At 37.4% G+C, this 27,614-nt stretch overlaps 3 protein-coding genes across 4 annotated transcripts in view; 2 read left to right on the forward strand and 1 right to left on the reverse strand.

Moving 5' to 3' along the window:
* Positions 1 to 419: 419 nt before the first annotated feature.
* Positions 420 to 12,394, reverse strand: RpL4 (ribosomal protein L4). The gene is made up of 10 exons (XM_076133495.1): positions 12,257 to 12,394; positions 10,185 to 10,365; positions 8,072 to 8,153; positions 6,248 to 6,411; positions 5,571 to 5,695; positions 4,375 to 4,473; positions 3,203 to 3,338; positions 1,893 to 2,028; positions 1,262 to 1,421; positions 420 to 637 (listed from the first exon to the last, which is right to left on the reverse strand). Exons 1-10 carry the CDS (start codon positions 12,257 to 12,259, stop codon positions 446 to 448), a joined length of 1,278 nt encoding a protein of 425 aa, XP_075989610.1. The 5' UTR covers positions 12,260 to 12,394; the 3' UTR covers positions 420 to 445.
* Positions 12,395 to 12,880: 486 nt separating this feature from the next.
* On the forward strand, positions 12,881 to 14,190 carry LOC142985578 (uncharacterized). Its single transcript, XM_076133830.1, has 2 exons — positions 12,881 to 13,019; positions 13,106 to 14,190. The coding sequence occupies exon 2, from the start codon at positions 13,111 to 13,113 to the stop codon at positions 13,993 to 13,995; it is 885 nt and encodes a 294-aa protein (XP_075989945.1). The 5' UTR covers positions 12,881 to 13,019; positions 13,106 to 13,110; the 3' UTR covers positions 13,996 to 14,190.
* Positions 14,191 to 14,785: 595 nt separating this feature from the next.
* LOC142985652 (la-related protein 1-like) overlaps positions 14,786 to 27,614 on the forward strand; it is a 100,096-nt gene continuing 87,267 nt past the window's right edge. For both annotated transcript variants that reach the window (XM_076133950.1, XM_076133951.1), the window contains exon 1: positions 14,786 to 15,631. In XM_076133950.1, coding sequence (XP_075990065.1) covers positions 15,278 to 15,631 — 354 coding nt within the window. In that variant the 5' untranslated portion in view covers positions 14,786 to 15,277. The remainder of the gene's footprint in view (positions 15,632 to 27,614) is intronic.

Consider the following 27,614-nt stretch of genomic DNA (forward strand, 5'->3'; position numbering starts at 1 on the left):
GCTAACATGCGAAACCTTATTTACGACTTACCTATGGCCAAACTCACTATTCTTTTTGATAAATCAGCTTCTCAAAGAGCCGCAAATGACCCATTATATATTAAAAGTAATTTAAACGCTCTTCATCAGTCTTTTGGCTTTGGGTGTATTTATATGACGATAGTTAAACGGTACACTCGATTCTTTGCAAGCGCTTTCTTTTCATACATACACAAAATCACGCTTTCTTCCCTTAGGGGTTGGCAGAGACCAGAGAACACCACTCGATACGATCTCTTATAATATTGTGGTACAGAATATAATTCGGCCACTGTTGAACTCAGCCAAACTGACTTGCAAATATCTCACTAAAAAGGTATTAAAACGCATTCGTTTTAACTTATACGTAACTTATATTCAGGTAAATCAAAAACAACATGTTCAATATATAAATTTATTTTCTGCTTCACTTAGCCGCCGCCTTAGCCGCTGGCTTAGCTTTTGCGTCCTTAGCAGGCTTCTTCTTAGGCGGGGGAGGCGCTGTCTTTTTAGGTGCAGGCTTCTTCGGCTTCTTGGCGAAGGCCGCTTTGATGGCCCTGCGTCTCCTTTCGCGGAGTTTCTCGGCTTTCACGGCAACGTCGCTCTCCGGGAGTTTGATCTGTAAAAAGGTGGACTTTAGTATGATTTTTTAGGGGAAGGAAGGTGCGAGGAGTTGAGGGTTAATCAGTATGTGTCAACGTGTAAGGTAATCATGGTTGATCATAACCCAATGCTCTGAAAGAGAGTATCATCATTTAGTGTAGTTATAAAGTTAGGACAGGATTTCTTATGAGCATACTAGATTTTATGTGCATAGATTTTCGACCATGCTTCACCAGTCTAGGATGTGTGAATTTGTACTTCTTCATTGCAAGAACTAATATTTTTTATTAGTTCCCAAAATTAATTTTATAACTACTAGCAATTTTTTTCTATTTCAACTGGCTTGTAAAAAGAAAAGGGCATTCCGATTTATCGACAGTAAAACCACAGTAAAAGCCTTTCAGTCGAGCCAAGATTCGAACTTGACAAATTTGCGTTTCAGTTGAATTTACACCTTTCTTTAAAGTTATAACTTCAGAATGATCGAATTAATTTTTCGTTGGAAAAGTCATATTATATCAGCAGCTCTCTTTCCTCCTAGAAAGAGGAAGAGTTAAGACCTCGAATCGACCGTACTTGCGACTCCTCCAATAGTATAACAATACTAATTTACCAAAAAGTTTCATAAAACAATACTCACTCCGCGCTTCTCGGCCAAAGCGAGAGCCTTAGCATTATTCCTCCTATCCTGATCGAGGATAGCCTTCCTTCTGAGCACAGCGGAGAAGGGGTTCAACCTCAGCATCGCCTTAGTGTTGGTCAATGGGTTCAGCTTCCTGGTCGCACGGACCACGCGCTTGCTGTAATGACAAGTGAGGTTAGACGGTGTGCTTGTTGAAAGAGGGTGATGATAGTGGGAGGAGTGATTCAGAATGTGTCAACGTGATTAGGTAATCATGGTTGGTCATAACCCAATGCTCTGATAGAGTGGTATCATCATTAAGATAGCTAATTATTTTCGGAGCATAAATTTTTTTTGTTTATCAAATGTTTTGTGTGCAAATAAATTTAGTCTTCGACACATTAAACTATCATATAAAGGTAAGACGACCCTCAATAGGTATCTCTAAAATTGATAACCTAGTATCAAAGTTGTTCAAGCCGTTCGAAAGGCCTAATAATAACTTATCTGAATTGACAATAAACCGGACTGACTTTTAACGTGCTCTTCGAAGCACGGAGACGCCCAGTTAACATACCACTAAGCGATCACCCATCCATATAGAATGACCGCGCCAAAGGCTAAAGGGTAGAAAGGTATTGTTACGTACTTGGGCGCGCGGAGCACCTTCCTGATCTCGTCAGACTTGAGCAGACGGCTGAGGTCAGTGTTGGCCATCTTGGGCTGCGGCAGGTTGAAGTTCTTCTTCTCCTTCGATGGAGTCTTCCATGAACCGAACAGGGCATCTGCAAGGAAAGGTATAGTTAGAAACATGTTACATCGAAGAGTAGGAAGTACCGGAGTCCTACTGATATTATAAAAGCAAAGTTTGTGACGATTTATGTATGTTTGTTACTCTTTTCACGAAAAAACTACTAACCGGATTTTAATAAAATTTGATACACAGATAGTTAATATTTTCGATTATAGACAGAATAGAAAATCTGATTGTACACACACTAAACTCCGTCACATTTAGTATATTTCAATAAAATTGCATTAATCATTTTACCTCCAGACAATGGGAGTTATATTTTATAGTTGTAAGACATTATAGTATATTTATTTGAATAAATGTATTCCACACGTCGACACACTGACCGACTAGTCGTTCGTGTCAATGTTTCCTAAGGGACTTGTTTGATATACCCCTCGTATTCGTAACTCCGATACGTATAGACGTAACGAGCAAGGCTTATAGGGGATAGCAGATATAACTATACAGTCAACTTGCGTAACTTTGAATCATTTGGGTCACATTGATCAACAGAATTGATAAAAGTTTGCAAAACTAAAATGAATCTTTATCAATTGTGTTGGTTGCATTTGAAAAAATAATCGAAACTAGTTCAAATTCCCACGTTCAATGTTAGCCAAATGATTCAAAGTTACTCAAGTTGACTGTACTCTTCTTGGTGTTTAAAATACCAAAGATAAATACATTTGTCAGATAAATTATAATATTTATTTTTAACTGCATTCATTGAAAATTAGCAAGTTTGTAATCACACTAGCATAATGCGTCTTGCGTCTGGGTCGAGCTAAAAATCATAAGCAGAGAATGCGAATTGCACCGCAAAATCGTTTTACCAGTGTCCTGTGGCTTACGCCTTATGAAACGTTAGCCTCAGGCCGTTACAAACGTGCTCGCTACGTCAAAATCAAAAGAATCATAGTAATGTGACAATGTGTAGTGAGCGAGAGACTCCGATATAATGACATGACTTAGTGAACACGTTTGAAATGGCCCGAGTATAGTCTATACTCATATTAAAAATATCTGCCTGCGGAAGTTCAATGCAGCATGCAGATTGTTATAGGCCCATCAAGATAGATAATGAAGACTTAATTAGCTAAAGTATATAATGAAACTATGATGTAATCTGAACGAATTGTTAAGTATTGTGTAGTGTTACTCACCGAGCCTGTCGAAAGCGGACTGGGTCCAGATGACGAAGCGTCCGACGTGACCGCCGGGCGCGAGCTTCAGCAGGTTCAGCTTGTCCACGTTGAGCATCTCCACGCCGGGAATGTTGCGGAAGGCGCGGGTCAGACCCTGGGAACAACGGAAATCATATTCAATATAAGGCGCAGGACCAACGGCTTTACGTACTCTCCGAGGGGCGAAGGTCTACGATCTCAACTTCCTTCCGTGCAATCTCTGAAAATTTTCTTAACAGACAATCTCAGAAAGGACCATTTAGGGGTTTCCCAGATAGGAGTAGTTGGTTGTCGCTTGATACATAATAATATAATATTTCCTGGTAGCAGATTATTACAATCGGCTAGCGTCTTAAAAATTTCCTACATGCAGTACGCCGCCGGCACTGAGATTACTGTATTTGTAGTGGCAATTGTGTGGCTTTAAACTTTATAAGTAAATGAAACAAAAAACACTTGGCCCCTAAGGTGAGTTTCTACTTTCCATGTGGCAGCGAAGCGGTAGAGGTCAGTAAAATGGCGACTTTTCCCTAGTTGTTAGTATGCATGTAGCGACACTTATGATCCACTTCGCGTACAGACGCGCGCAGTTCGGTTATGCCGCGTCTTTCTCACCCCGCTACGTTGTGTCGCAACTTGATACAGTTGCGACTTAACGCGGCAAGGTGTGGTTTAAGTGTTAATAATAACTACGAGACGGCAAAGAAACCTAAGCTTTTTGAAATAATTTTCAACGACTGACTGCAGTATGTTACAGTTAGTTACTAGTAGAAAGAAGATATTTCTGAGCTTAGACGCAGTAATTCTTTTGCTAATGAATGAATAAGCTTGTATTTTAGAGAGTTCCTAACCGAAAGAACAGGGGCAACAGATTATCGTGGCTTTAAGCCTGCAATTGCATGATACTCAAGTTATTTACATTAACGTCTTCGTGAAGCACTAATTAAGGTGGTCACCACGCTACCAGTCCGTCGGGAGGTCGTGGGTTTGATTCCCACACGGAACAGTAAAAGTCCCGCTACATCATTAAACCAAAACATGTCAAAACATATCCTATGGGAGGAACTAGCAACAATGTGAGTCAGTATAAATAAGTAAGTATTTAAATCCCTCTTCATCCGATTAGAAACTTAATATTAAATATGTCTCACCTGGTCCTTATGGTAGATGATGAGGGGTCCCTTGCGCTGGACGCGACGACGGTTGCGCATCTTACCCTTGCCGGCGCGCAGGCGCTGCGATTTGTACACCTACGGAAGAAAATAACAACAATAAGTATCATCACATTTATATATGAACAATATGAATTTGTGGAGTGCTTTACGAGAAAACTGTGAAAAAAGAGTCAAAATAAATATATTTGTAGATCACTCAAATATAAATTTCACAGGAATCGATCCCAGAGCCCCAAGTCCTAAAAGGAGGGAGTAAGAACCAGTCACTTTAAGAATTACAAACATACTAGCGGACCCGACAGACGTTGTCCTGTCTACACGGCTTTAATTTGAAAATTTTAAACTTTTTTACATTGTCCAGCGGACAAAATTGTGAATCTAAACCATTCTCAGATCCCCTTAAACACACACAAAAAATTTAATCAAAATCGGTCCAGTCGTTTAAGAGAAGTTCAGTGACCTACACACTTACAGAAGAATTATATATATAAAGATAAGTTCCTGTAGGAATCGAACCCAGGACAGATGCAGTTATAGCAAAATTGTTCAGAATGCATTGTAATCCATATTCTATGTCTAGATTGAAATAGTTCAATCAGATTGTTGTATATGGATTTTTCTATGGTCTCCAAATAGAAACACACAGATATTGACAACTGGTATTATTTTAACGATGGAGACAGTGTCTTGCTAGTGTAACTAAAATAGTACTCGTAAAAGGTTCATCTAAAATGCTCAAGCTATGTAATTTTTACGCAAAATATGTTGAAATTGTAATTAGTACAGACTGAAACAGTCAGTCAGCTTGCGACCACGGCGAGTGCAACCTGCGCCGAATCGTTAAGCATTTTAAGGTAAAATGCGTGTTCGCGTTAATTCTATTACACATTAAACATGCAACGCGAGAGTTTAAAAGTTAAGACTGAAACATTTTATAACGCGCTCATTTGATACCAAAGAAAATACAAAACTGTGTCGTCACTACTACCGTATTTCTATACTATAACATTTCATAAAGAGTAGCCGATTTGGCTAGTAGTCAACCTATAGACACCGGCTATTACGCTTGGATCGCTCGATTGTTAGAACAGTCAACCGAGAGTCCTCTGCACTGAGTCTACGTTCAGCTAACACCTACTTTGGTTCAAGTTGTTTGGCGACATGGTACATACCTTGAGGACATCAGACCAGGCCTTGATGCGTCTCAGGAAGATGACGGCCTGTTTGGTCTTGTTGATCTCTTGCACCTTGTCTGACACCACCAGGGGCAGCTCGGGCACCTTCTCGATGATGTGACCTGGACAATTAATATTAGTTTAATAAAATTATCTTGATTTAAAATATGTACAAGAATTTGATCTTTTGGCTTAGTTAACAGTAGCCGCACAGATTGATCTTTGAGGTTAAGTTAGTGTTTCGGAAGAAACGTTAAATTGTGGGTCCCAGGTGTCATTTTCAAAGATCTTGGGCCGTCGTTACCAATAGTCAGAAGCTTGAAAGTCTGGCAACCAATCTTACCGAAAGGGCTACCATGTTATATAACTGATTCATGTAAGTTCGGCATGCAGTCACTCCTAATAAAATGCATCTCACCATGGTATTAAGTTGCATCTCACCATCAAGTCGTCTCCATTATAGTTGGAAAAAAGGCTAGGCTGATGATAAAACTGCATCCGGTATGATTGGAAGCCTTTCCAACATAGTTATCGTGTTCTTGTTACCCCCGGTTTCTGAGTACATTTAACAGACGTTTATCTACTCAATAGCGTTTTTACATGAGTTTTGACACCATTGAATAGATTAACTGCTGAATGTACCTCAAAAACCGGGGGTTAGTGAAGCGACGTACCTCTAGCCTGCACGAGGGCTGGCACGCCGGAGGCGGCGACGGCGGCGGCCACTGCGGCGCGGCGCTGGCGCAGGTTGACGCGGCGGTGCCAGCGGCGCCACGGCTTGGTGGGCGCGAACATGCGGCCGCCACGGCACATGTTACCGAACGCACCCTGGCCGGACCTGCGTACAACGAATAGAAAAATAAACTCACATACGGTCATTTGATTACAAACTACGCAGAGCTTGTACTATGGTAACCAAATACCTAACAACCAGACTCAGAAAATATACTTATGCTCATGACACAAGTATTTGTCCCGGGTGGAATTCGAACCCACTGCCTTAAACAACTGACCACTAACCAAGCACTACAGCACATTACAGGATCGGTAGTTGTTTATACATATATTTGTAATGGAAAATTTGCAGAATATTTTCTTAAAAGCACAACACGTGTCCGAAAGAGGTTAGTTACACGTGCTTTAGTTTTAGAAGACAAGGATCCAAGGTGGCTGAAAGACATCGTTGTTACGTCTTCTTGTTGCTGTACTAACGGTAGTTTATCTATTCAATAGCGTTTTTTTAACTCCCGAAGCAAAAAGAGGGGTGCTAAAAGTTTGACGTGTCTGTGTGTGTGTGTGTCTCTCTGTGTGTGGCATCATAACTCCCGAACGGATGGAGTGATTTCAATGTTTTTTTTTTGTATCAAAGGTTACTTATGTGTAAAATCAGTTGAGCCGTTGAAAAGTTGTAGGGGGTAAAAGTGAGTAGAGGAAATTACTCGGATGGGGTCTCAAATAGCTTCGTATGATGAGAAAGTTGGTGGTGGGAATATTAGAACGGCTTAATTTAACTAGCCAATCTATAAAAGGTATGTAAAAAATCTGAGGTTTTTTAAATTTCTTAATTTATAGTTATACTAGCTGACCCGGCAAACGTTATTTTGCCATATATGTAAATAAAAAGAAAATAGTGTCATTCAGGGGTATGAAAAATAGATGTTGGCCGATTCTCAAACCTACTCAATATGCTCACAAAATTCCATGAGAATCGGTCAAGCCGTTTCGGAGGAGTACGGTAACGAAAACTGTGACGCGAGAATTTTATATATTAGATATGATTTTAAACGCTATTGAAAAGTTAAAATCCGGTCAATGTACCTCAGAACCCGGGGGTAAGACACACAAAGTGACATGGTTTGTTTGTAATTATAGAATGTGTGCTAGCATATCGAATGCGTCTCTCTATGTAAAAGAGACGTCCGCGCTACTAGCACTATGATATACCCCGCCATTGTACAGCCGACAGTCATAGTTACTGCCACTGTTTTAAACGGGGATCTATATTAAAACTAACTGTTTATTACTGCTAACTTGCACAAAAGATTAGCCCTAAAATAGCCACATTTACACTAAAATAAAGAACTTAGAAAATATACGTAAATAAATTTTCATCCTAGCATTTCGGGATAAAATTCCGTGTTGCCACCTACAAAATAGGTTTTAGAGAAATGTGTTTAAATTTTAATGAAAGCTGCAGAAAGACATCGACTTTACATTACAGACTTAACGGAACTACCGATTGATAGGTGGTTTCAAGCATAGTTATAGCCATTGAGCATGTAATCAAAATCATATGAAATATTTGTATACCACTATGTGTGCGACTTTGCGTACAGACTTAAAACAGGGACCGCAAATCGCCATAGAATTTAAACTTGTATACCATTCACCTCGGCAAATTTCATGACACATTTTTTCCACTAAGATATAAGTTCCTGTAATGAGCAGAGACTAATATCAGCGTGGTATAAGGTGATAAGTTACACAATTGTTCTTACCTGTGGGTACCACCACCACGGACACGTGGGATACGGGCTACAGCACGACCGGTACCCCATGACTCGGCACTGGTCTGGTGACCTGTTTAACAAAATTATCATGTAGACAATGAAGATCAAGCATCAAATAATATTACTGACAAGTGGCTATGGGTCAAGCTTGCTACACACATATATTATTTGGTTTGGCAGTAATCAGCTGCAAAACTGATTATGTAGGGTAAAAAAATACAGTCGAATTAAGAACCTCCTCCTTTTTTTGAAGATGGTTAAAAAAGCGAATTGCGACGATCGGACCCGAGGGAACTACTCGATCGGCAAAAGTCTAACAAGTGAAGTAAGGCTTGATACACATATATTTGGTTCGGCATTAATCGGCACAACCGGGCGGCAAAATCTAATATTCAGATTATGTTCAGAAAAAAATCCGCTAGACATAACCAAATTGTGACGATCGTACTTAAAGGAACTCGATGCACAAACCGGACAAGTGTAGTAATTGCTTCGAGTCGGTTTTGTTGTTCGATAACTACTGCCAAACCATACACGACGAACCGAATATGTGTCTAGCAAGAAACTTTAAAGTAGCATGGGTTCGATTCCCACACGGAACAATTTGTGCGATCCACAAATAATGGAGAATGTTACTAGGTATGCCAAATCGCTTGAAATTTGACTCAGTAAAGCCTGGACATGTACATGAAAACTAGTTTTTGTTTTAGTCAAAAATACCAAGAAGTTTTGATTTTACAAGCATTCAAAGTTTCAAAAAATATCGAGTCCCGCTAACAGCGTGACGTCATAGTACAACATGCCGCGCGGGCCGCGACCCGCTTAATATCAAGTCTACAGCCGTAGATGTAATAGCTTATGCAGTATTTTGTTATGTTTTCGTCTGCTTATTACATTTAAAGTGTAATAATAATAAATATTATTAAAAAAGACTATGTGAGCCAGACTTAGCGTAATGTACAATGACGTCACACCGATTCGCGCGGTTACAACTTGTTTTACTTATAAATCGGAAACTAATTGACGTATCAAGGTAATTCTTTCACTAGTATTTTTTATTTTTAACAGAGAATATGGAGAGCTAATAATCCAAATTTGTTAACATTCTCCATTGTATCAGATCTGGTTGTGCTTTGTGTCCGTTGTTTGTATGTTTGTAAAAGTGCCCGCGACACAAGAGCAATTCTTAGTGCGGGAGTTGTCTTTTTAAAACTAAGAAACTAAAAAAAACTAACTAAGCATTTCCTGAACATATATGTAGCAAGGTAATTTTAAAGTAAGAAGTGTCTTTTCAGGTATGCTTGTAGCAAAGACCTTGCACCCGTCCCCACAATGTGAGTAGGTCCAGAACGCCTGGTTTCGCGTCAATGTAGCACTAATCCGCAGTAACACTCAGTAGCATTGTCATCTCCTGAATGTGGACATTTAGTGCAAAAGTATATCTTTCTAATAATATAGACGTAGGGGTGGGAATGGACGAAAGAAAGATTTTATAACTGTGTGAGTAATCTATCAGTTACTAAACTTTATTATAATGTTTGTTAGTCCTCTCTAAGGATTTTTTTTTTGTTTGTTAAAAAAGACAACTCCCGCACTAAGAATTGCTCTTGTGTTGCGGGGACTTTTACAAACATACAAACAACGGACACAAAGCACAACCAGACCCGAAGCAATTATTTGTGGATCGCACAAATAATTGCTTAGTGTGGGGTGGGAATCGAACCCACGACCGTAGAGTGGTATCGGCGTGGCGACCTAAACCACTGCGCCACGGAGGCAGTCAAAAAAAAGGATAAAGCCATTATATCTATATAACAATTCAGAATTTTTGTTAATGGTCCAATGATTTACCTATTTATTAAATTTAATTTAAGAAGTTTTGATGGTTCTTTACTAGAAATTTTAAATAACAGATAAGTTATTTATAAACTAAGCTATACTAGTAGTGATTTTGGGGAATGTCAATCGAAAATTTCCTTTGTTTTCCTTTCTTCCCATGAAAGCCATTCCCATAAAAATCTTTCCATAAGAGCAGAAAGTCTGACCACATTTCATAATGAAGTCTACTTTGGTACTTAGATGCCTATAACTAGTAACTTACCAGCCTCCTTGCTCACGCAGTACGGCTGCCTCGCGTTCTTAGACATAGAGACGTGCACATCATTGACCAGGTCTGGCCTGATGGGCGCCTTGAACACGAATGGCAGCGGCAGCGAGGCTCCGGCGACTGCCTCGCTCTTTTCTGTGTACACCGACACAAGCGGTCGGGCTACTGATAGACTCTGGAAGGTAAATATTAGGTGTTAAATCGGAAACCGTTTTGTAAAGAAAATTTTGGTCGTAGATAACGTCTACAGATTTTTATTATACCTTATACCATATGAAAATTATCTATAGCATAATTTATTGCTGTTCTTCAGTTAAATTATCAAATTTTATTATAAAATGTAGTTTAATATGGCAGGTATTGTGAGAGAAATGGCTTTCAAAACACAATTTGGGTAATTTTTTGTAAAATTTTATATGTAATTGCACAATATATTGCAATGGCAGATTTTAATAATCCTTTTGCGAATTTGGAGTACTGTTAAGTTTATCGCAGGTTCAGACTGGCAGCCAATAATAAAAATTGGTGACATACAGCACCATAAAACTTAGAAGCCAAGGTTATAGTAGATATAGAAACTTATGGTCATAATCGTGAAAGTTTTTAGCAATTTTTTAAACAGGCTGTGAATACTACCATTCATTTCAAAGTTTGATATAATGCCAAGTTTTCCTTAATATTAGAAAACATGTAATTGTTTATTTATAAAACTTACAAGTCTAAAAAAAGCTAAATTAGTTTCATTTAGGCCTCTATGTTTACCTAGATTACTGTTATTTACCAACATTTCTGAATGTATGGTTACTGTGATATACAGTTAATAAAAAAACAGACTAACAAACCCATACTATAAAGAGGGAGAATTTTTTGTTTTCCACAAATATCGGTATTTAAGTAAGTCAATGCGATATTATATTGATGTTTTTTCAATATAATATTCATCTTATAACCAATATATCAAAAACTACTTAAAAACTGGCAAAATTAAAGTAACAAATAAGTGAGTCATGACTTCCTTTAGAATAGTGAAAGGATGTCTATTACCCATAACTTTCAAATGCAGATAACAGCAGATTTATATTAGAAATATAAATAACAAACATTATAATTGGAAGTATAACATTGACCTGCTTTATTTATTGCTGATTGATTTTTAGGTTATCTTATAACCTGAGAAAGTTACCTGTGTTTAAAATTACATTTGAGAAAGTTGCTTTTTTAAATAATTAACCTCCATCATGGTCATAGTGCAGAAAAATTATGCCATAGATAATGATATCAACTTTTTCAAGTGCAAATAGGCAAAGGTAAATAAGCTTGTATTCCTCACGTCGACACATTACTATTTATTTACTAAATGTAATGTTTCCTAAGGGAATATATTGCTCTGCCCCTTAAATTTGTACCTGGAAGACTATAATAGTGCAACCAGGAAGAGTACAGGGGCATAAAGTATACAAAATAGTAGTTAAAAATAAAGTAACAAAATGGTGTGTGGAACACGAGTATATCGGATTGGCGAACGAATAACGATTAATTGCAATATAACCGCCGGGTACCGCGTGAAAAGGCTCCATTGCGCGAGATTTTTTAGATTCCGGTATTGAAGTCTCATGAGAACATAACCTCAAAATGTTCACGCACAATACACAACAAAAGAAGGCACTTGTTCTTCAGTTCTTAGTCATATTTCAACACGAATGTGCCTTAATTAGGTCTAAGAAGCATATTGAGGTGTTTTAGAACTATAATGCAAATAATAAACAAGTTTGGTGTAGAGGAAGCACTAATGGCGTGTCCCCCGAATCAACCTATAAAACGGCATTGTTTCGAAAGAAAACTCCTCAAAACAGTAATTGAACGACAAATAATTTAATACACATCATGATTTACACATATAACTTACGAAACATCACCGAAACCTTGATATTTTACCGAAAGTATTCGCAAACACGTGTTCCAACCACGATCAAAACTTCCATCTTAGTAATCACTTTCACTTCTTATTATAACTACACTTTACCATTTTTGAAAATATAAAGCACATTTATTTATTTTCGACTTACCATTTCGCTATATCAGCGAAGTAATTCCTCCAAAAACACACTATTGGCGGCGGTAAAGACCATCCGCCATGCCACGGAGGAGTAAAAAGACCGGATATTAGAATGATTTTTTGACAGCATAAAAAGGCAGTGACCAGCTCAAAAAATTGGTAACCAAAATTAGTATCTTTACTAAAGAGGACACTATTGGGCTTTTTAAGCCAAATATTTTAACTTTTGCACACAATATTCAAAAATTCAAGTTTTTTAAGGCTATTTTACGATACATTACACCAATAATTTTTCACGATTTTCAAGTCAAGTTGACAAGATACCTATTAGGTGCAGCGCAGACGGCACACTTTTTGTGTGCGATCGAGTCTGCAGAATATCATGATAGACATTTAAAAAGAAAAATGTGGGATGAAGTGTGCTGTATTGTTTATTCCGCTCCTGTTTGGACATGTATGAGTCTAAAGAAAAAACAAAATACGGTAAGTTTAAGTTTTTAATAGACTTTACCACATGAGTACACAGACTCGATCGCACAAAAAGTGTGCCGTCTGCGCTGCACCTTAACGGTTAGGATTGTGGTTTGTAAACTCCTTGAAAACCATTTCTGTCATGTATTATCATACAGATCATTTGTCACAAATGGCTGTATTTTGTGATTACATAATAATATTTATTAACACAGCATTGCATGAACCTTAACAATCATCCCTTTTACAAGATTATGTGAGGAACAGTTGTATATTTTTGTGATGCGTTTTAGTTTAATCCTGTAAGCTGATCTATACGTTCATTATAATTAATTTAAATGGTAAACAAAGTATTTTAAATGAAATTATAACACAAATTGTTTTATAGGTCGAATGGATGAATATAATATGCCTAAATGCAGCCACGATCCAGATCCCATTCCTCAGGATATTTTACAGAAAGATGTACCCGCGTCTGCAACGGAATCACAAGAAATAACCAAAACAGGAGCAGATACACCAGCAACCTTTGTTTTGGAGACGGAATCTACTTCAAACTATTCAACAGCTACCCACCAACCCACAAGCCCACAACTACCACTAGTCATAAAGCCGTCTGACCATATGCCTGTAACCGTTCAGCCTCGTATCTCTGGTTTATCTTCACCGATGTCATTATCTTCGCCATTTCAGCCCCAATCTTTATTTTTCCAAGCACTATCAAAGTTAAACGAGAACTCTTTAAACTTTTCTATGATGCATTATCTACAGTCAATGTCTAATTGGAATAAATTGCTAAATGTTGATTTGAAATCGGGAGATATTACACCACCAGACTCTTTAACCAGTGCACCTCCGTCGTATTCTTTTGTATTGAGACAAATGGCAGTTCGAAGAAGGCCCAGACTGATGGGAACTTTTATTCCTTCCCCTTCGTTCGTACAGCATACACCGCCACCTACTTACGCCACAGCTTTCGATATTTATGTCGATCCTGGGCCTCCTCCCCCACCAAGAGTTTACACTTTTAGATTCGCTCCAATGCCAGTTATATGCCCCGAATGTGGTTATGCAGGGATGACGGTTACTAAAAACAAAATAACTCTTTGCACACATTTATGTGCGTTGATGTTGTGCCTATTTTTCTGTTGGATTTGTGCCCCCTTGCCGTATATGTTAAGGTCATGTAAAGATGTGTATCATTATTGTGGAAACTGTAGAACATTTTTGGGCATGTACTGTCCGACAAATCCGGAAAATAGTTACCCAATGTCTTAGCAGTATGTTACGGAATTTGTATATTACTATATTAATAATTTAGGGAATAAAGGCCAGGATTACCTAAAACGATGCTTTCTATTTATTTAAAGTTGAACTCTGAAGATAATGATTAACTCGGTAGGTAGGCAACTATATGGTAGGTAGTTAGGTAGGTAGGTACCTACTTCGTCGCTAGATCGGCTAAAGAATCCCATCTTTCCTATTGTATTTTTTTACCTAATGTGTATTATGTTAAATATATTTTGATAATTCAGAATATATTAATGTCTAACTACTTGTGTACTTTATTTCCTCTTTAGAACCAATCGTGGTAAAAACACTAAAAACTTTATCAAGTGATGTACCATAGACAAAAAAGTGCATTTTCACTGAACTTTATTACCGAATTTTAAGCGGATTTCTGAAAAAACATTAATAATAAAATTAATTAAATGACTTTTTTGTCACAATTTTAATATAATTTCACACTGTTGCATAAACAAAAGTTTTAATTTGCAAACATTCGCAACTCCCGAAAAATGTGATTATTATACGGACGCGTTCATATTTTTCGGAAAACCACGAGTATCGTTGATAAATTATTCAAGCCAATATTAATTATGTCTACAATTCGTTTTGTTAGAAAAAAACATTTTGTTTGATTTGTTGTATTTCAGCAGGTCATTCTTTGAAGGTTCATTTAAAAAACTTGATTAATTATTGTTAATTATGAATGCGTTCACTGTCAATGAAGTTTCAACGCCCTCTAGTGACTAAATGTCCTGTGTAAAATTAGAAGTCACAGCCTTCCGTAAGTTCCGTGTGTGTTGCGGAAAAATCCCTTTTTGGGCGTCCGACCACATGTGTGAATAGTGAACAAAATATGGTTCTATTATGATTTTATGTTATTAGGAGCTTATTTCGAAGTGATCGGTACACGACATCGATAGATAAAGTGCGTACGGATCGTTCAGTGTGCCAGAAAAGTTGGAACAAGACGACGGAAGTGCATTTTTTTCGATGTAAATACGGTCCAACCAGGGTCAGTCCGGTGTGCTACGAGAGGTTCGCGCATATTTCCCAGCGACCGGCCGTGTGTGTGCGCCACTGGGACGCGTGAGTCGCTCGTGAATAATTCGACCTTCGCACTGTTCGATCGGGCCGCGTACATCGGGAAAGTTCGTTCGCGATTTGGGTTAACCCCATCATGCCGTCGTGTTGAGGGGCATGGAGGCGCGCTCGTGATCGTCTGTCGGCGCGGAGCGCGCGCCCGGGCTTACATAACGAGGGCAGCGGCGGCATGGCCGCCCGCGTGTCCGCCGAGGGCGCAGGACCCTCCTACGCGTCAGTGCTGAACTTTAGAGGGAGTGATAGTAACAAGGAAAACATTGAGGCCGCACCGGGGGAGGTGCCGGACGCACCTCCCATCAAGCAGGACGATGAGGAGGAGGAGGGCTTCGTGCCAGTCATGTCGCATACACGTCGCCCTGCCAAGGGGCGACGGGATCGTGAGCGCAGGGCTCCGCCCCGGCCTCACAAGGCTCCCCAGGCGCACACAGAGCCCCAGCCGACGCCAGAGCAGCAGCAGCAGGCAGCTGAGAGTCAACCGAAGAAGTTTGTTGAAGCACCCATTCCTAAAGTGAACCCTTGGCAGGTGAGTGTCATTATTATGTAAACAAAACAATGTCATAACATGAATGATGCAATGTGCTTCTAATTGTTTTCAAATAATGAGAGAGATATTTTTTCATGTGCGTTTCAGTCATATTGTATTCCAATTGGGGTTTTTGGTTTCTTGTTTTGTTTTTTGGAAGGTATTTCAGGTATAGCGACTGCTGCATCGCAAATTCACACTGTTGCATACATGATTTATGTTCCCTGCATGTATTTGTATAATGTTTACTGTCTAAGATACAAAATAAGTCATGCGCTGAACCATTTTTAACTCAGATGAACTGTAATCAAGTTCATAAGCTTCCAATTGTTAAGTATTCTACAAGATTAGCACATTATCACACCCGGTAGACTCCATAATACCATATAAACATGAAAGCGGGCTGAAATTCATGAAACATCTGTAGTACAGCACTTTTTCATTACATATACAGTATATAAAGTCTAATTACATTAATTGATGCAACTAATTGCTTTTAAATAGTAAATATTATATATATTTTATAAATTAAGTCATGAAAGTAATGCTTTGTGAATTGCAGTTTCCATTATCAAATGATATTTTTACTTAAAATCCTATAATCTTCCAGACTTATTTACTTAATGTTTGAAAAAGTTATGAAATTCCAACATAATATTGTCTGAAAGATACAAATTACACAATATTATTCCTTGTTTCAATGAGGGTAGGTAGAGATTCTTCACTTGTGATGATGTCATGAAATATATATGATTCAAATTAAATATTTTTTTCTTGTACTTATTTGATAGATTAGGATTAAATGGCTTCTTAATAAATACATGTACTGTAACTGTAATGGCAGAGAGCACAAAATTGTTTTTAATTTTTTTCAGTATGTAGGTAGACTTGATATTTTAGTATTAAAAATATGTTCTTGTATACTTAATCAGATACATTTGGTGCTAAATACAAGGGTTTTTTTTATACATTATAAGAAAAATTCTTAGCAATAAATCTTTTTAGTTTTTAGCTAGCTGTGTAAGGCTTTGCCCAGCAGTGGGACACTAAATTGTGCAGTAAATAAGTTCACCATCACATTATTATGACACCTATAACATAGAACACTTTAGCATGAAATTACCATCAATTATGCAATACTAAGGAAATTTCAGTATGTATTTTAGTCAATTTTCTTCATAAAATCGTCAAATTCTGAAATATATAAGACATCAATTCATATTTCAGTCAATTTTCTTCATAAAATTGTCAAAATCTGAAATATACAAGATGTTTTTTTATATAAAATTGAGTCTCTATTGCCATTTAACACATTGCCCCAATTTGCAAAGTTGTGCAATACCACTGACCTAAATATATAGACGTTGTTTACTTTATTTCTTAAACAAATGATAAAATTCTACTATGTAATGTAAAATTTGTTTTTTATCTTATTTGAAATACAGTTTGAAAGGTCAGTTCCTGTATGACAAGATGTATGGATGTGAATGAGGCAAGGGAAGTTTGTAAGGATTGTACCAAGTGACGTTCTTTGGTCTTTGCCTGCCCTTATGGGAAAAAGATGTGATATTATGTATGTATGAAATACAGTCAGTATCACTATATAAGAAATGTATGAATTATAGCTTGTGGTGTTATTCACTGCCTACCCTAACTAATTAAACATAAATAAAATCAAATCCTTTTCCTATAGGGGTAGGTAGATTAGTGAAATGAGAAGTGAAAAGTATGTGTGATTATATGAATGTAAAACATAGTTTTAGTAACTATCTACAAACTGCAACCATGTGGGTTCAAATCCCAGAAAAAATATTTGTGTGATGAGCATGATTGTCATATTATCTATATAAGTATGTATTTAGAAGTATATAAGTATGTGTTATCAGTTGTCTGGTTAAATCTAATTTAGTAAAGATCTTGAAAATCTTTTTTATTTTTAGGACCTGCTGAGCTCCTTAAGGCTTCCTGCTAACATAATTCCAAAAGCAACAACATCAATTATAATTATTAGTATCAATTATTTAAAATCTTCATAAATATCATTCAAACTTCTTTTCTTGGAACTTAAAAAAACTGATTATCATAGAATTTTTATATACTTTGTCTCTTTATCTTTTACTATAAATAATCTAGTGTAATACACTTTCCTGAACAACCAGTTTTACATCTTATAGTTAAGTATCAAATAACCTATCCACTAGTAAAAAAAATAATACAAAGAACTCCAAATTCTATTTGCTAAACTATCTCTTACTCATTCAGGAGTGATGAAACCAGGTTGTAACAGAAATCCACAAAGTTATAAATAAATAATAATATAACTTATCTATCCCAACACATTCAGAAATAGGTTAGGATAAGCTGACCTTTGACCTCTGACCTCTTGACCTTTTGACCTTTACTTTCCAATTGATAACTGTGTTGATATACATACAGTTACGATTTGGTTCTAAATAGCAAATAGTAATTAAAGAGTAACTTATAGTGCATAATATTGTAAATTAATAAAATCTTAAATGTATAACAATATTTTTCATTGCAAAAGTTTAGTTTTGTTGCACTTTTTCTGGATAAATATTGGTTAGTTTGTCAGTTAGAAGTGATAGATACTTAAAGTTAATTTATCTATTGGATAGGTAAACACTTATCCATGAACTGTAAAACTACCTTATGGATAATTAATCAAAGTCATTACTTAGGCCCTACTGCTAAGCTAGGGTCTTCTCCCCAAATGAGGGAGATATAAGGCTTTAAATTCACTACACTGATAGAGTTTAGTTTGTATCAGGCTTAAGTTAAATTGACCCATTTTGGATTGACTTTAAAATCAGCAGTTGTCATTTTGTTTGATTTTTTCTATATTTGTTACTGAAAATTAAATATTTCACTGAGTTGAATAATTCTAATAATTAGCTTTTAGTTTGAAAGGCAGTGCTTCCCAAGTCCAATTCAGATGTATCCAGTAGTTTGTAACTTTGTATATATTTATATGGTCAAGTTTGGTTTTGTAATATTAAAGTCAGTTATTAAGTATGAATTATATTTGATTGCATCATTAATGTGCTAATAAGTTATTTTTCTTGAGTATATAAGACATGTTTGTTTACTTTGATGTCAGTAATTTAACTGTTGTTTTTATGTCTTCTACATTTATCTTTATCTATATATTTATGTAATGCTTGAATGTGAGAATTAAGTATATAAAAAGCTATTTACGTAGGCGTAAGAAAGGATTTAATTCAGTCCTGTACCACACTAATTTTAAAAATCACTTATACCACTCATGTTTTTTAGGCCCATTTTTTTTTATCATTATTGTCCCACTGCTGGGCAAGGGAGGAGACCCTCCTCCCAAATTGAGAGAGGTTAGGCCTTGAGTCCTTGTATCTCCTCAAGAAATGTATCAGACAGTTTTTAGGCATGCAAGGTTTCATCACAATTTTTTCCTTCACTGATGAAACAAGTGGTAATTATTTCTAATACACACATCACATGAAAATGTCATTGGTGTGTGGCCTCGGGTTTCGGGGCCATTACTACTGAACAGTTTTTCAGAATTTACATAAATGGTCAAAATCATTACTTAGATAGGTTAAAATATGTAAATCGGTATACGTTTATTAAAATTTTGCGCACATTGGCTGAAATACGATGATAATTTATAGATATAAAAATGAAATTCCGTTGTATTCGGGTTCCATGCAGAAAAATGTCTACCGGGTCCGTTAGTCGTAGATAATTATGCATTGAAACAATGACCTTTATAGCGTAGTGGCGGCAGCCCCTGCCTTCGTTGCTAGGGGCCGCAAGCTCGATTTCTGCACGTGACATACATTTTTATCGCCTTGTATACGTTGTCTTTGATAATAATTGCAGTTATTTGTTGCTATGGGGTAGGAAATTTGAAATTATTCCATTTTGTGACTATCTTTAGGAAGGATCTATAAATTGCACATAGTTTTCCCATTACATTAACCTCCAGTTTCTAAGGTACATTTAGCGGTAGTTTGTCTATTCAATAGCGTTATTTTATGTGAGTTTAAACACTATTGAATAGATAAACTACCCCTAAACGTACCTCAGAAACCGGAGTTAAGTAATTTTTGGGCATACTCTTAATTGGACACCCATTACATATTTTTGGCTAATTCTGTACCACGATTCTCTACTACTATCGACTATCGACAACCGGCTAGCTATCGAGAAATTTTGTATGACAATCGGTTCAGAGCCTCTAGCGGGCCTTGTAAAAACTAATTTTGCAGAACATTTCAAGTGCAAAACTCTCGATACTCGAAAGTACCGACTGTACAGAATCGCGCTGAATGAAGACTCAAGTACTCAAAAAATAATGTTTTAATTAATATGGAGTGAGCCCATAGCCTTATGTCGGAACATTATTAAGTACCAAATCTCTTATAGAACATTTTCCGAAGAAACTATGAAAATAACTAAACATTTTGTTGAAATGAAAAATCCGGTTAATATTTCGGTCAGATTTTGTCACAGTGAACTATACACCTGATACCCCGGAAAATGCTATGAATATATTAAACAAGCGTTATGTCCATACCGTATATAATTCGTTAACATTATGCTAATATATACTACAAATATATACGTATTTGTGACGTCATTGTATAGTAAACTTAACTTAAGTAAATGAATTCGTTTCCGTGCTCGAAATTTTGTCGCGATTTTCCAAATTTACTTGAAGTATTTTATAAAAAATCGCTTTAATCTATGTCCCACTGTTTAGCAGAAGCTTATATCTTAGACTAGCGGACTGGCCCGACTTTGTCCGGGTATAGTTTTATCCCGTTGATTCTATTCCCGTTAGAATATTGACCCCGATCCCATATAACCTTGGCCCGAAGAAACATACAAAGTTCTTCAAGAGTAATTACACTCAGACAGCCAATTTCGACACTAGGTTGACCACTAACCATACGATAATGAAAAAAACTAAGTTTTAGACATTATGATGTACAAACGAACTAAATGAAGCTCTTAATAATATTGTATGTAAATTATATTCACGTTTTTAAGCTATATTCTAGCATGTGTTCAAGTTTGTGCGGCCTCCGTTCTACGTCGCTAATTTGACAGTTCAGTATTGGTATGACGTAGTTATCAATATGGTGATGTGTTTTTTTCAACTGTTGTTTAATTTAAGTCACGGCACTTAGTTTAGGCTCCCTGCTAGCAGATTTACTAGCGTTTTTAATAGCGTTTAAACTCATATAAAAAAGCTATTGAATATATAAACTACCTATAAATGGACTCAGAAAACGGGGGTAAGTGTTTCAAATTTTGAGGCTCTCTACCTTTCCCCAAATTATAAATTTAACCCATTAATGTCCCACTACTGGGCAAGGGTCTCCTCCCGTAATGAGGGAGGGTTTAGGCCTTGAGTCCACGACGCTGACCAAGTGCGGGTTGGGGACCCTAAACCACACCAATATCCTGGCTCTATCAGTAACCTTCCTGTCATATTATTATGAAAGGCTAGTAAAGTGATAGATTTTGTAACCAAAAAAGGATTCAGTTGCTAAGCAACGGTTTTTTTTAGTTAAGAGCACACCTTACCATATTTCAAGTATGTAAGATGATAGTTCTAACCTATACAGGGTGTAACAGACAGGCTACCGAAAACGAAAAAAAATGATTCTAGACATGATTCTGGTGCTTATGGCGTTGAAAATTTTCATCGCTTTTTTCATGATTTTTCCGATTTTTTATGCGTTCTTTTTATTTTTTTTCGGTATTATTTCGTTAATACTACACAGTGCAACATGAATATGAGAAAAAATCCGTCATATTACTGTTTTTCACAAAAAACAGCAATGGATTAAAACAACGTATAAATTCGCTATCAGCTGTCCGCGGCCAACGACACCGCGCCGGCGGCGGCCGGCCGCGACGGTCGACGTACCTACGCGCGCCACACAGACACGATTACGCACACAGCTGTCAGCCTCACTCTCACTATTATGCAGCGTTACTTAGTATTTGTTCTTCTATGTTAAAAATGAAAATGACATAATTATCCCGCTCTCCGATAAAAGGTACATTAATAAGATTTAAAATGTGTGATATCTTATTATTATTACACGTACAAATACATACAGAACGACAAAAAATCCTATTGATATTCTTTAGCGCTATAAAAATCTCTAATAAACAATTTAACAAATATTGTCGCTTTGTTCTATTTGTTCTTGCAAACTTATTATTCTATTCGATATTTACACGCTCATTCATACAAGCGCGGTGCGACTCGAAAAGTAGATGGCCGTAGTGACGCTTGACGCCGCGACCGCGCGTGGATGTTACATAGATGGGATGCGACAAAATGAATGCTAAGTAATTCTCCGGGGATAATGAATTATGATAAGTTAGTTTCTCTGATAAGAATATTAATGGATATTGATTGTTATCATTGTTATGTACCTACATTTTTTATGGTTTAATTAAATAAACGTTTCGTGTTTATTTTATTTACTTTAATCTGATTTTATGTTATTAAATATCAAAGTAGGTATTTTAAACTTACATCAATAATGTTTGTAATGTTATTCGGTATTTGAATAAAACTACAATGCAACGAGTAACAACTGTGACAAGTAAAAATAGTACCTAATGCCACATCAATATTTTATTCAATCTAATCTCTCGCTGGGATCCTAACTCGTCGCTCGTCACCAAATCGGCGGCGCGCGCACGGACGGCGCGCAGGGAGCGGGTGGCGCGGGCGAGGGGCGGCGCGAGTGAGCGGAGAGGCGCCCGCGCCGGCGGCTCTCTTTGATAGTTCGAGCAATTCGCTCGCGGAAGACGGAAGCTCTTCACCGGTGTCGTTCGTTATGTCCTATTCGTCGTGTCGTGTGTGAACTGTTGTTTATTATTACTTGTTATTGTTCCGGTTTTGAGTTGTTAGTGTTTTTATTGTTATTATTTTTGTTGTTATTGTTTTCGAAGTGCAGTTGTGTTCGTAAATAGGAAGAAATGTTGATGTGCTATGTATGGTGAAGCACGTGGAAGTATATGGCGTGCTCTGCACCTGTACGTCCGGATCCAAAGGTACCTACTCAAACTCTCGCCATACACCAGGTAATTGCGTGTTGATAGACATTGATAACAATTCGTTTTAGCACTTTCTTATTATTGGTAACATTTTGCTATTATTGTTTGATTTCACGTAAGCCAAGTAGGTATCTACCTACTTACAATTTTACTATGAGCTATTGTAACATACGAGCGTACTTACGATACCTACCATAAACGATACGTGAGATTGTTATCTAATAATACATACTAGTGAGCGCATAGACGTGGTGGTACGCGTACGTACCGCTGATTGTTGGCAGCTCCTCGCATGATCAATTATTGTATCAACCACATTGTAAAACTTTTGGCGATTGAAAAGAGTGGCCGTGAGTTTCTCGCTAGCTCTTCTCATAAGGCTCTACCCCCTTTCCGAGCTAGTGGTAGATTCAGTAATTGTAACGACTATCGTAAGTGTCAACATTTGACCTAAATGAATAAATGATTTGATTTTGATTTTGATACCTACGACGCGTCGCGACATGTCGTCGCTCAGCGCGCCGCCGCCGCCAGAAATCTCGTAGGCATGCGCGGAGATATATCGCGTTGTTCACTATACATTGAATGCTCAAAAATGACTAACTCGGGAACCAATCATTTCCGAGAAAAATGGTTGAAGTAAATTTCGCGCATTTAGTGTCACAAAATTAACACTGAAGTTTTCGGTTAACCGTCGTTTACACCCTGTATAAAGAGGTATTTTAATTAACGTAACGATTGCTGTGACAATAACATTTAGGTATAAGGGTCTTCTTATCATATTACGGGTTAGTGGGGGAGTCTATGTACAAAAAAATTGGGGGAGGGGGTGTCGTTTTGCAAAAAGTGAACTCTTGAAATTAAGCGGCTCTTTTCGTAAAGGCTAGTAATGTGATAGCCAGTTGCGCTCACCGGTCGGTAAACAATCTTTGGGTTAAGCAAACCTTGGCGCGGTCGTTCCATAGATGGGTGACCGCATAGTGGTATTTGAACTGAGCGTCTCCGTGCTTCGTAATGCACGTTAAAAGTCAGTTTCAGCTGTTGTCAAGTAAGATAACACTCGTTAAGCCACGACAAAGGCCTTCAGGTGGCTTGAACAACTTTGACACTAGGTTGACCACTAACCATAAGATAAGAAGTTGCTAGGTAACGGTTAGTTATCTGATACTATGACAGTATTTTTTATACATGTGTATTGCGTCATTAAAGTTTGATGACTTCTCATTTGATTCACAAATTAGTAATTTGTGTTGCAAAATCATCGTTATATTGGTTCCTTGAAATGACGTTGTCATTAGGCACTTAAAACATTGTTATTTTGGCCTCTGTGGCGGTAGTGTATGGACTGTCACGCAAGAGGACTTGAGTTCGAATCCTGGATCGGACCAGAAAGTCTTTCCTGTATTTTTTCCTGAATTTCTTAGAGATTCCCCGAAGTTATAAAGTTGAGGTTGTAGATCTCCGTGCCTCGGTAAAGCCTTCGGTCTGAGGTCTGACCTCTCACTGGTCGTGTCGGTTATCCGTCCCACCGGGTTATGACAGTGAGGGAATAGAGAGTGTACCTGTGTATTGTACACACACTTGGACACTATAAACAAAGTCCTGTTGGCTAGTTTCAATGAAGAGTATCGGCTAGGAGGACATTATTTAACCTAAATTTTAAGATGAAAGAAAGAAAAAAAAAAATAGAATGCAAAAAAATTGCCCAATAAAATAAAACAATGAAATAATCATTGTAAAGTAATAACTCTTTATAATATAAGCGGAAAATTATTCTATTTTCGTCATTACGGCCGTACGATGGAACATGTGTTAATTTTGAGGTTATGTCGTTATCGCGGACTTATTTATCAGCAGTACGTTCTCAGCGCACTCGCGTGTCATAGACTACCGATAAGTTTTCATACATTCACTTTTTAAATATTTGGCGCGAATATTTTGACGTTTGTAGCTAAGATGGCGGGGTTTTTGAATGTTGCAGGATATATTATATTATTCATGTGTGTATTGGACTGAATAATTATATTTTATAATGAATAGTTGGGTTTAGTTTAATTAGTTGTAAGTTAGGTCCTCGTTTCGCTTTTCTTTTTTTATTTGATTTTCGGAATACCTTTAAGGCTAACAGCTAAAGCGTTAAACTGCATATTAATTCTTTTTTTTTCTTTTTTTTCTTTTTTTTTTCTTTTTTTTTTTTTTTTTGCGTACCAAATTTCAGGCCGATCTGTACAATGGTTTGGGCTGTGCGTTGGTAGATCACAATGTCAGTCATTCACCTTTGAGTTATATAAATTAAGATACTGTACCGTAAATATATTAGGTCGGGGAAAAAGTGTTTTCGCATTATAGTATGTATGAACTTGTAATAAAATCTCTTTGGCTTCAAGAATCACAAATGAGTACACGGTTCCTTAGGTTTCATTCAGTGAACTCGTGAGGTACCCAAATATCGAGCTTTTTTGTGTAGAGAAAAGATTTTATTACAAGTTCATACATACTATAATGCGAAAAGACTTTTCCCCGACCTAATATAAGAGTGGAAAAGCTCCACTCAGTTGTGGGACTATAGATGGCGTATTCGTATAGTTAGTAGCAATACAAGAACCAGTTTGCAACAACGGTCGCAGATTCCACTTGACACACGTGGTCGGCTGATGCATTGTGTTCACATAACTCATGTATCGTCGCTTCATTGTGTGTAATGGCCGGCGGGGCTGTTATTCTATTATATGCACAAGTTATTTAGGAATTGGATCGTTTGCGATGATGAATGACGTCGTTTTTATAAGATTGGTTGCTTGTATGTTAGTTTGTTGTAGCTTTGATGCCTTAACTGTTAAAAAACTGATTTTTATAGACAGTTAGATAGTTGGTCTCAAGAAGGACATAAGTTTTTCGACCAAAACTGTGGTCGTTTCTTTTATTACTATATGAATTATTATTATGAGCCTATATCGTCCAGAGATCTCCACTGCAAACGATCTCCGGCGGTTCTGCAGCCAGTCTAGGTTAAGGGGTCAAGTTTTATTCTTTTAGTACACATATACAGTACTTTTACTGTATCCTGAGACTTAAGGTAAAGGTTAACGTGACATAAGATCTATATAATATATATAAAACTCAAAGATGACTGACTGACACAGTGATCTATCAACGCACAGCCCAAACCACTGGACGGATCCGCCTGAAATTTTGCTTGCAGGTAGATATTATGACGTAGGCATCCGCTATGAAAGAATTTTGGTCAATTGTACCCCCAAGGCGGTAAAATAGGGGATGAAGGTTTGTATGAAAATTCTGTCTTAAGTCACTAGACACGCTAACGAAGTCGCGGGTCAAAGCTACTATAAAATATCCTTTTCTCCCATCAGCTGTTGTTGCATGTACTTGTGTATAATGGCTCTGACCGTCGGTTAACAACCTATAGTAACTAAATTCGCTATTGCAATCTGCGCCGGTTATCTCTCGTATGCCGTATCTGTTACAGATAGTTTATCGGCACTCATGACTTGTTAGTTATATTGAATCATTTTTGAAGGAGTTTTCAATTTGTTGGGTATATTTTTAGCTCGTGGTTAGGTAGCTTGAAAGTCTGATAACCAGTCTTAGTGGTATCGTGTTATAACCCAGGTAACTGTGTTGTGGAGGTCCGATAGATCGCTCCATGTAAAATATTGGTATTCAGCTGCATCCGATGAGACTGGAAGCCGACTCCAACATAGTTGGAAGAAAGGCTAGACTGATAGATCCCTATCGTCTTTCTTCGGCACATCATGTTTTGAGACCGGTGCAGGATTTTGAGGTAGCCGTTTGCCCAATCTCTCATGATCAATAAGAAAAAAATATATAATGTCTTCCTAGCCGATGTCCGGCTACGACGGTCAGTTTCATTGAAGACTTTGTTTATAGTGTCCAAGTGTGTGTACAATACACGGGTACGCTCTTTATTCCTTAACTCTCGTAGTCCGGTGGTGGGACGGATAACCGACATGACCGGTGAGGGGTCAGGTGCAGGATCGACGGCTTTTACGTGCTCTTCGAGGCACAAAGGTTTATCATCTCAACTTCCTGACTCAGGGCAATCTCTGATAAAATCTTAGAAAATCTCAGGAAAGACTTTCTTACCCGACCCAGGTTTAGAACCCGATCTCTGAAAAAATCTTCGAAAATCTTAGAAAAGACTTTGGCCCTACCCAGGATTCGAACCCAAGATACCTCATACACTACCTACCGCACCACAGAGGCAGAAAAAAAATATATAACCGGATATCAGCGGTCCTAAAATCCATACAAATCCATGGCGCTTATTTGAGTGCAATAAATATATTATTAATATCAAAGTAAATTATACAGTCGTCACACAAGGCTTCCTGTATTGGTTTTTTAAAATTATAACTCATGATTAGATAATTATTGAAACATCGTGTTGATAACGCAATCCTATTAAACTAAAGGACCTTGGCAGGAGATTATGATCGTTCACGTTTTTGCAGACGTGCGTTTTTTTGTATGAAACTAGTGAATTTTGATGACTTCGATCGCACTTTTTATGTATAATTGTACTATCTTATTAATTAACGTCGCGTAAGCTCTGACCTATACTAATATTATAAAGCTGAAGAGTTTGTTTGTTTGTTTGAACGCGCTAATCTCAGGAACTACTGGACCGATTTAAAAAAAAACTTCAGTGTTAGATAGCCCATTTATCGAGGTTAAGGCTACATAACACTACGCTAGGGCCATTAGGAGCCGAGTAGCAACGAAAAATGTTACAAAAACGGGGAAAATTATGACCTATTCTCTCATAAGTGACGTAAGCGAAGTTTCGCGGGTCAGCTAGTTAGTTATACAGTGTAATATACCATTTTAAAATTGATGGAAAATTACAAAACACTGTATA

This window comes from Anticarsia gemmatalis, chromosome 30, assembly GCF_050436995.1.
Source record: "Anticarsia gemmatalis isolate Benzon Research Colony breed Stoneville strain chromosome 30, ilAntGemm2 primary, whole genome shotgun sequence".
NCBI classification, from domain to species: domain Eukaryota; kingdom Metazoa; phylum Arthropoda; class Insecta; order Lepidoptera; family Erebidae; genus Anticarsia; species Anticarsia gemmatalis.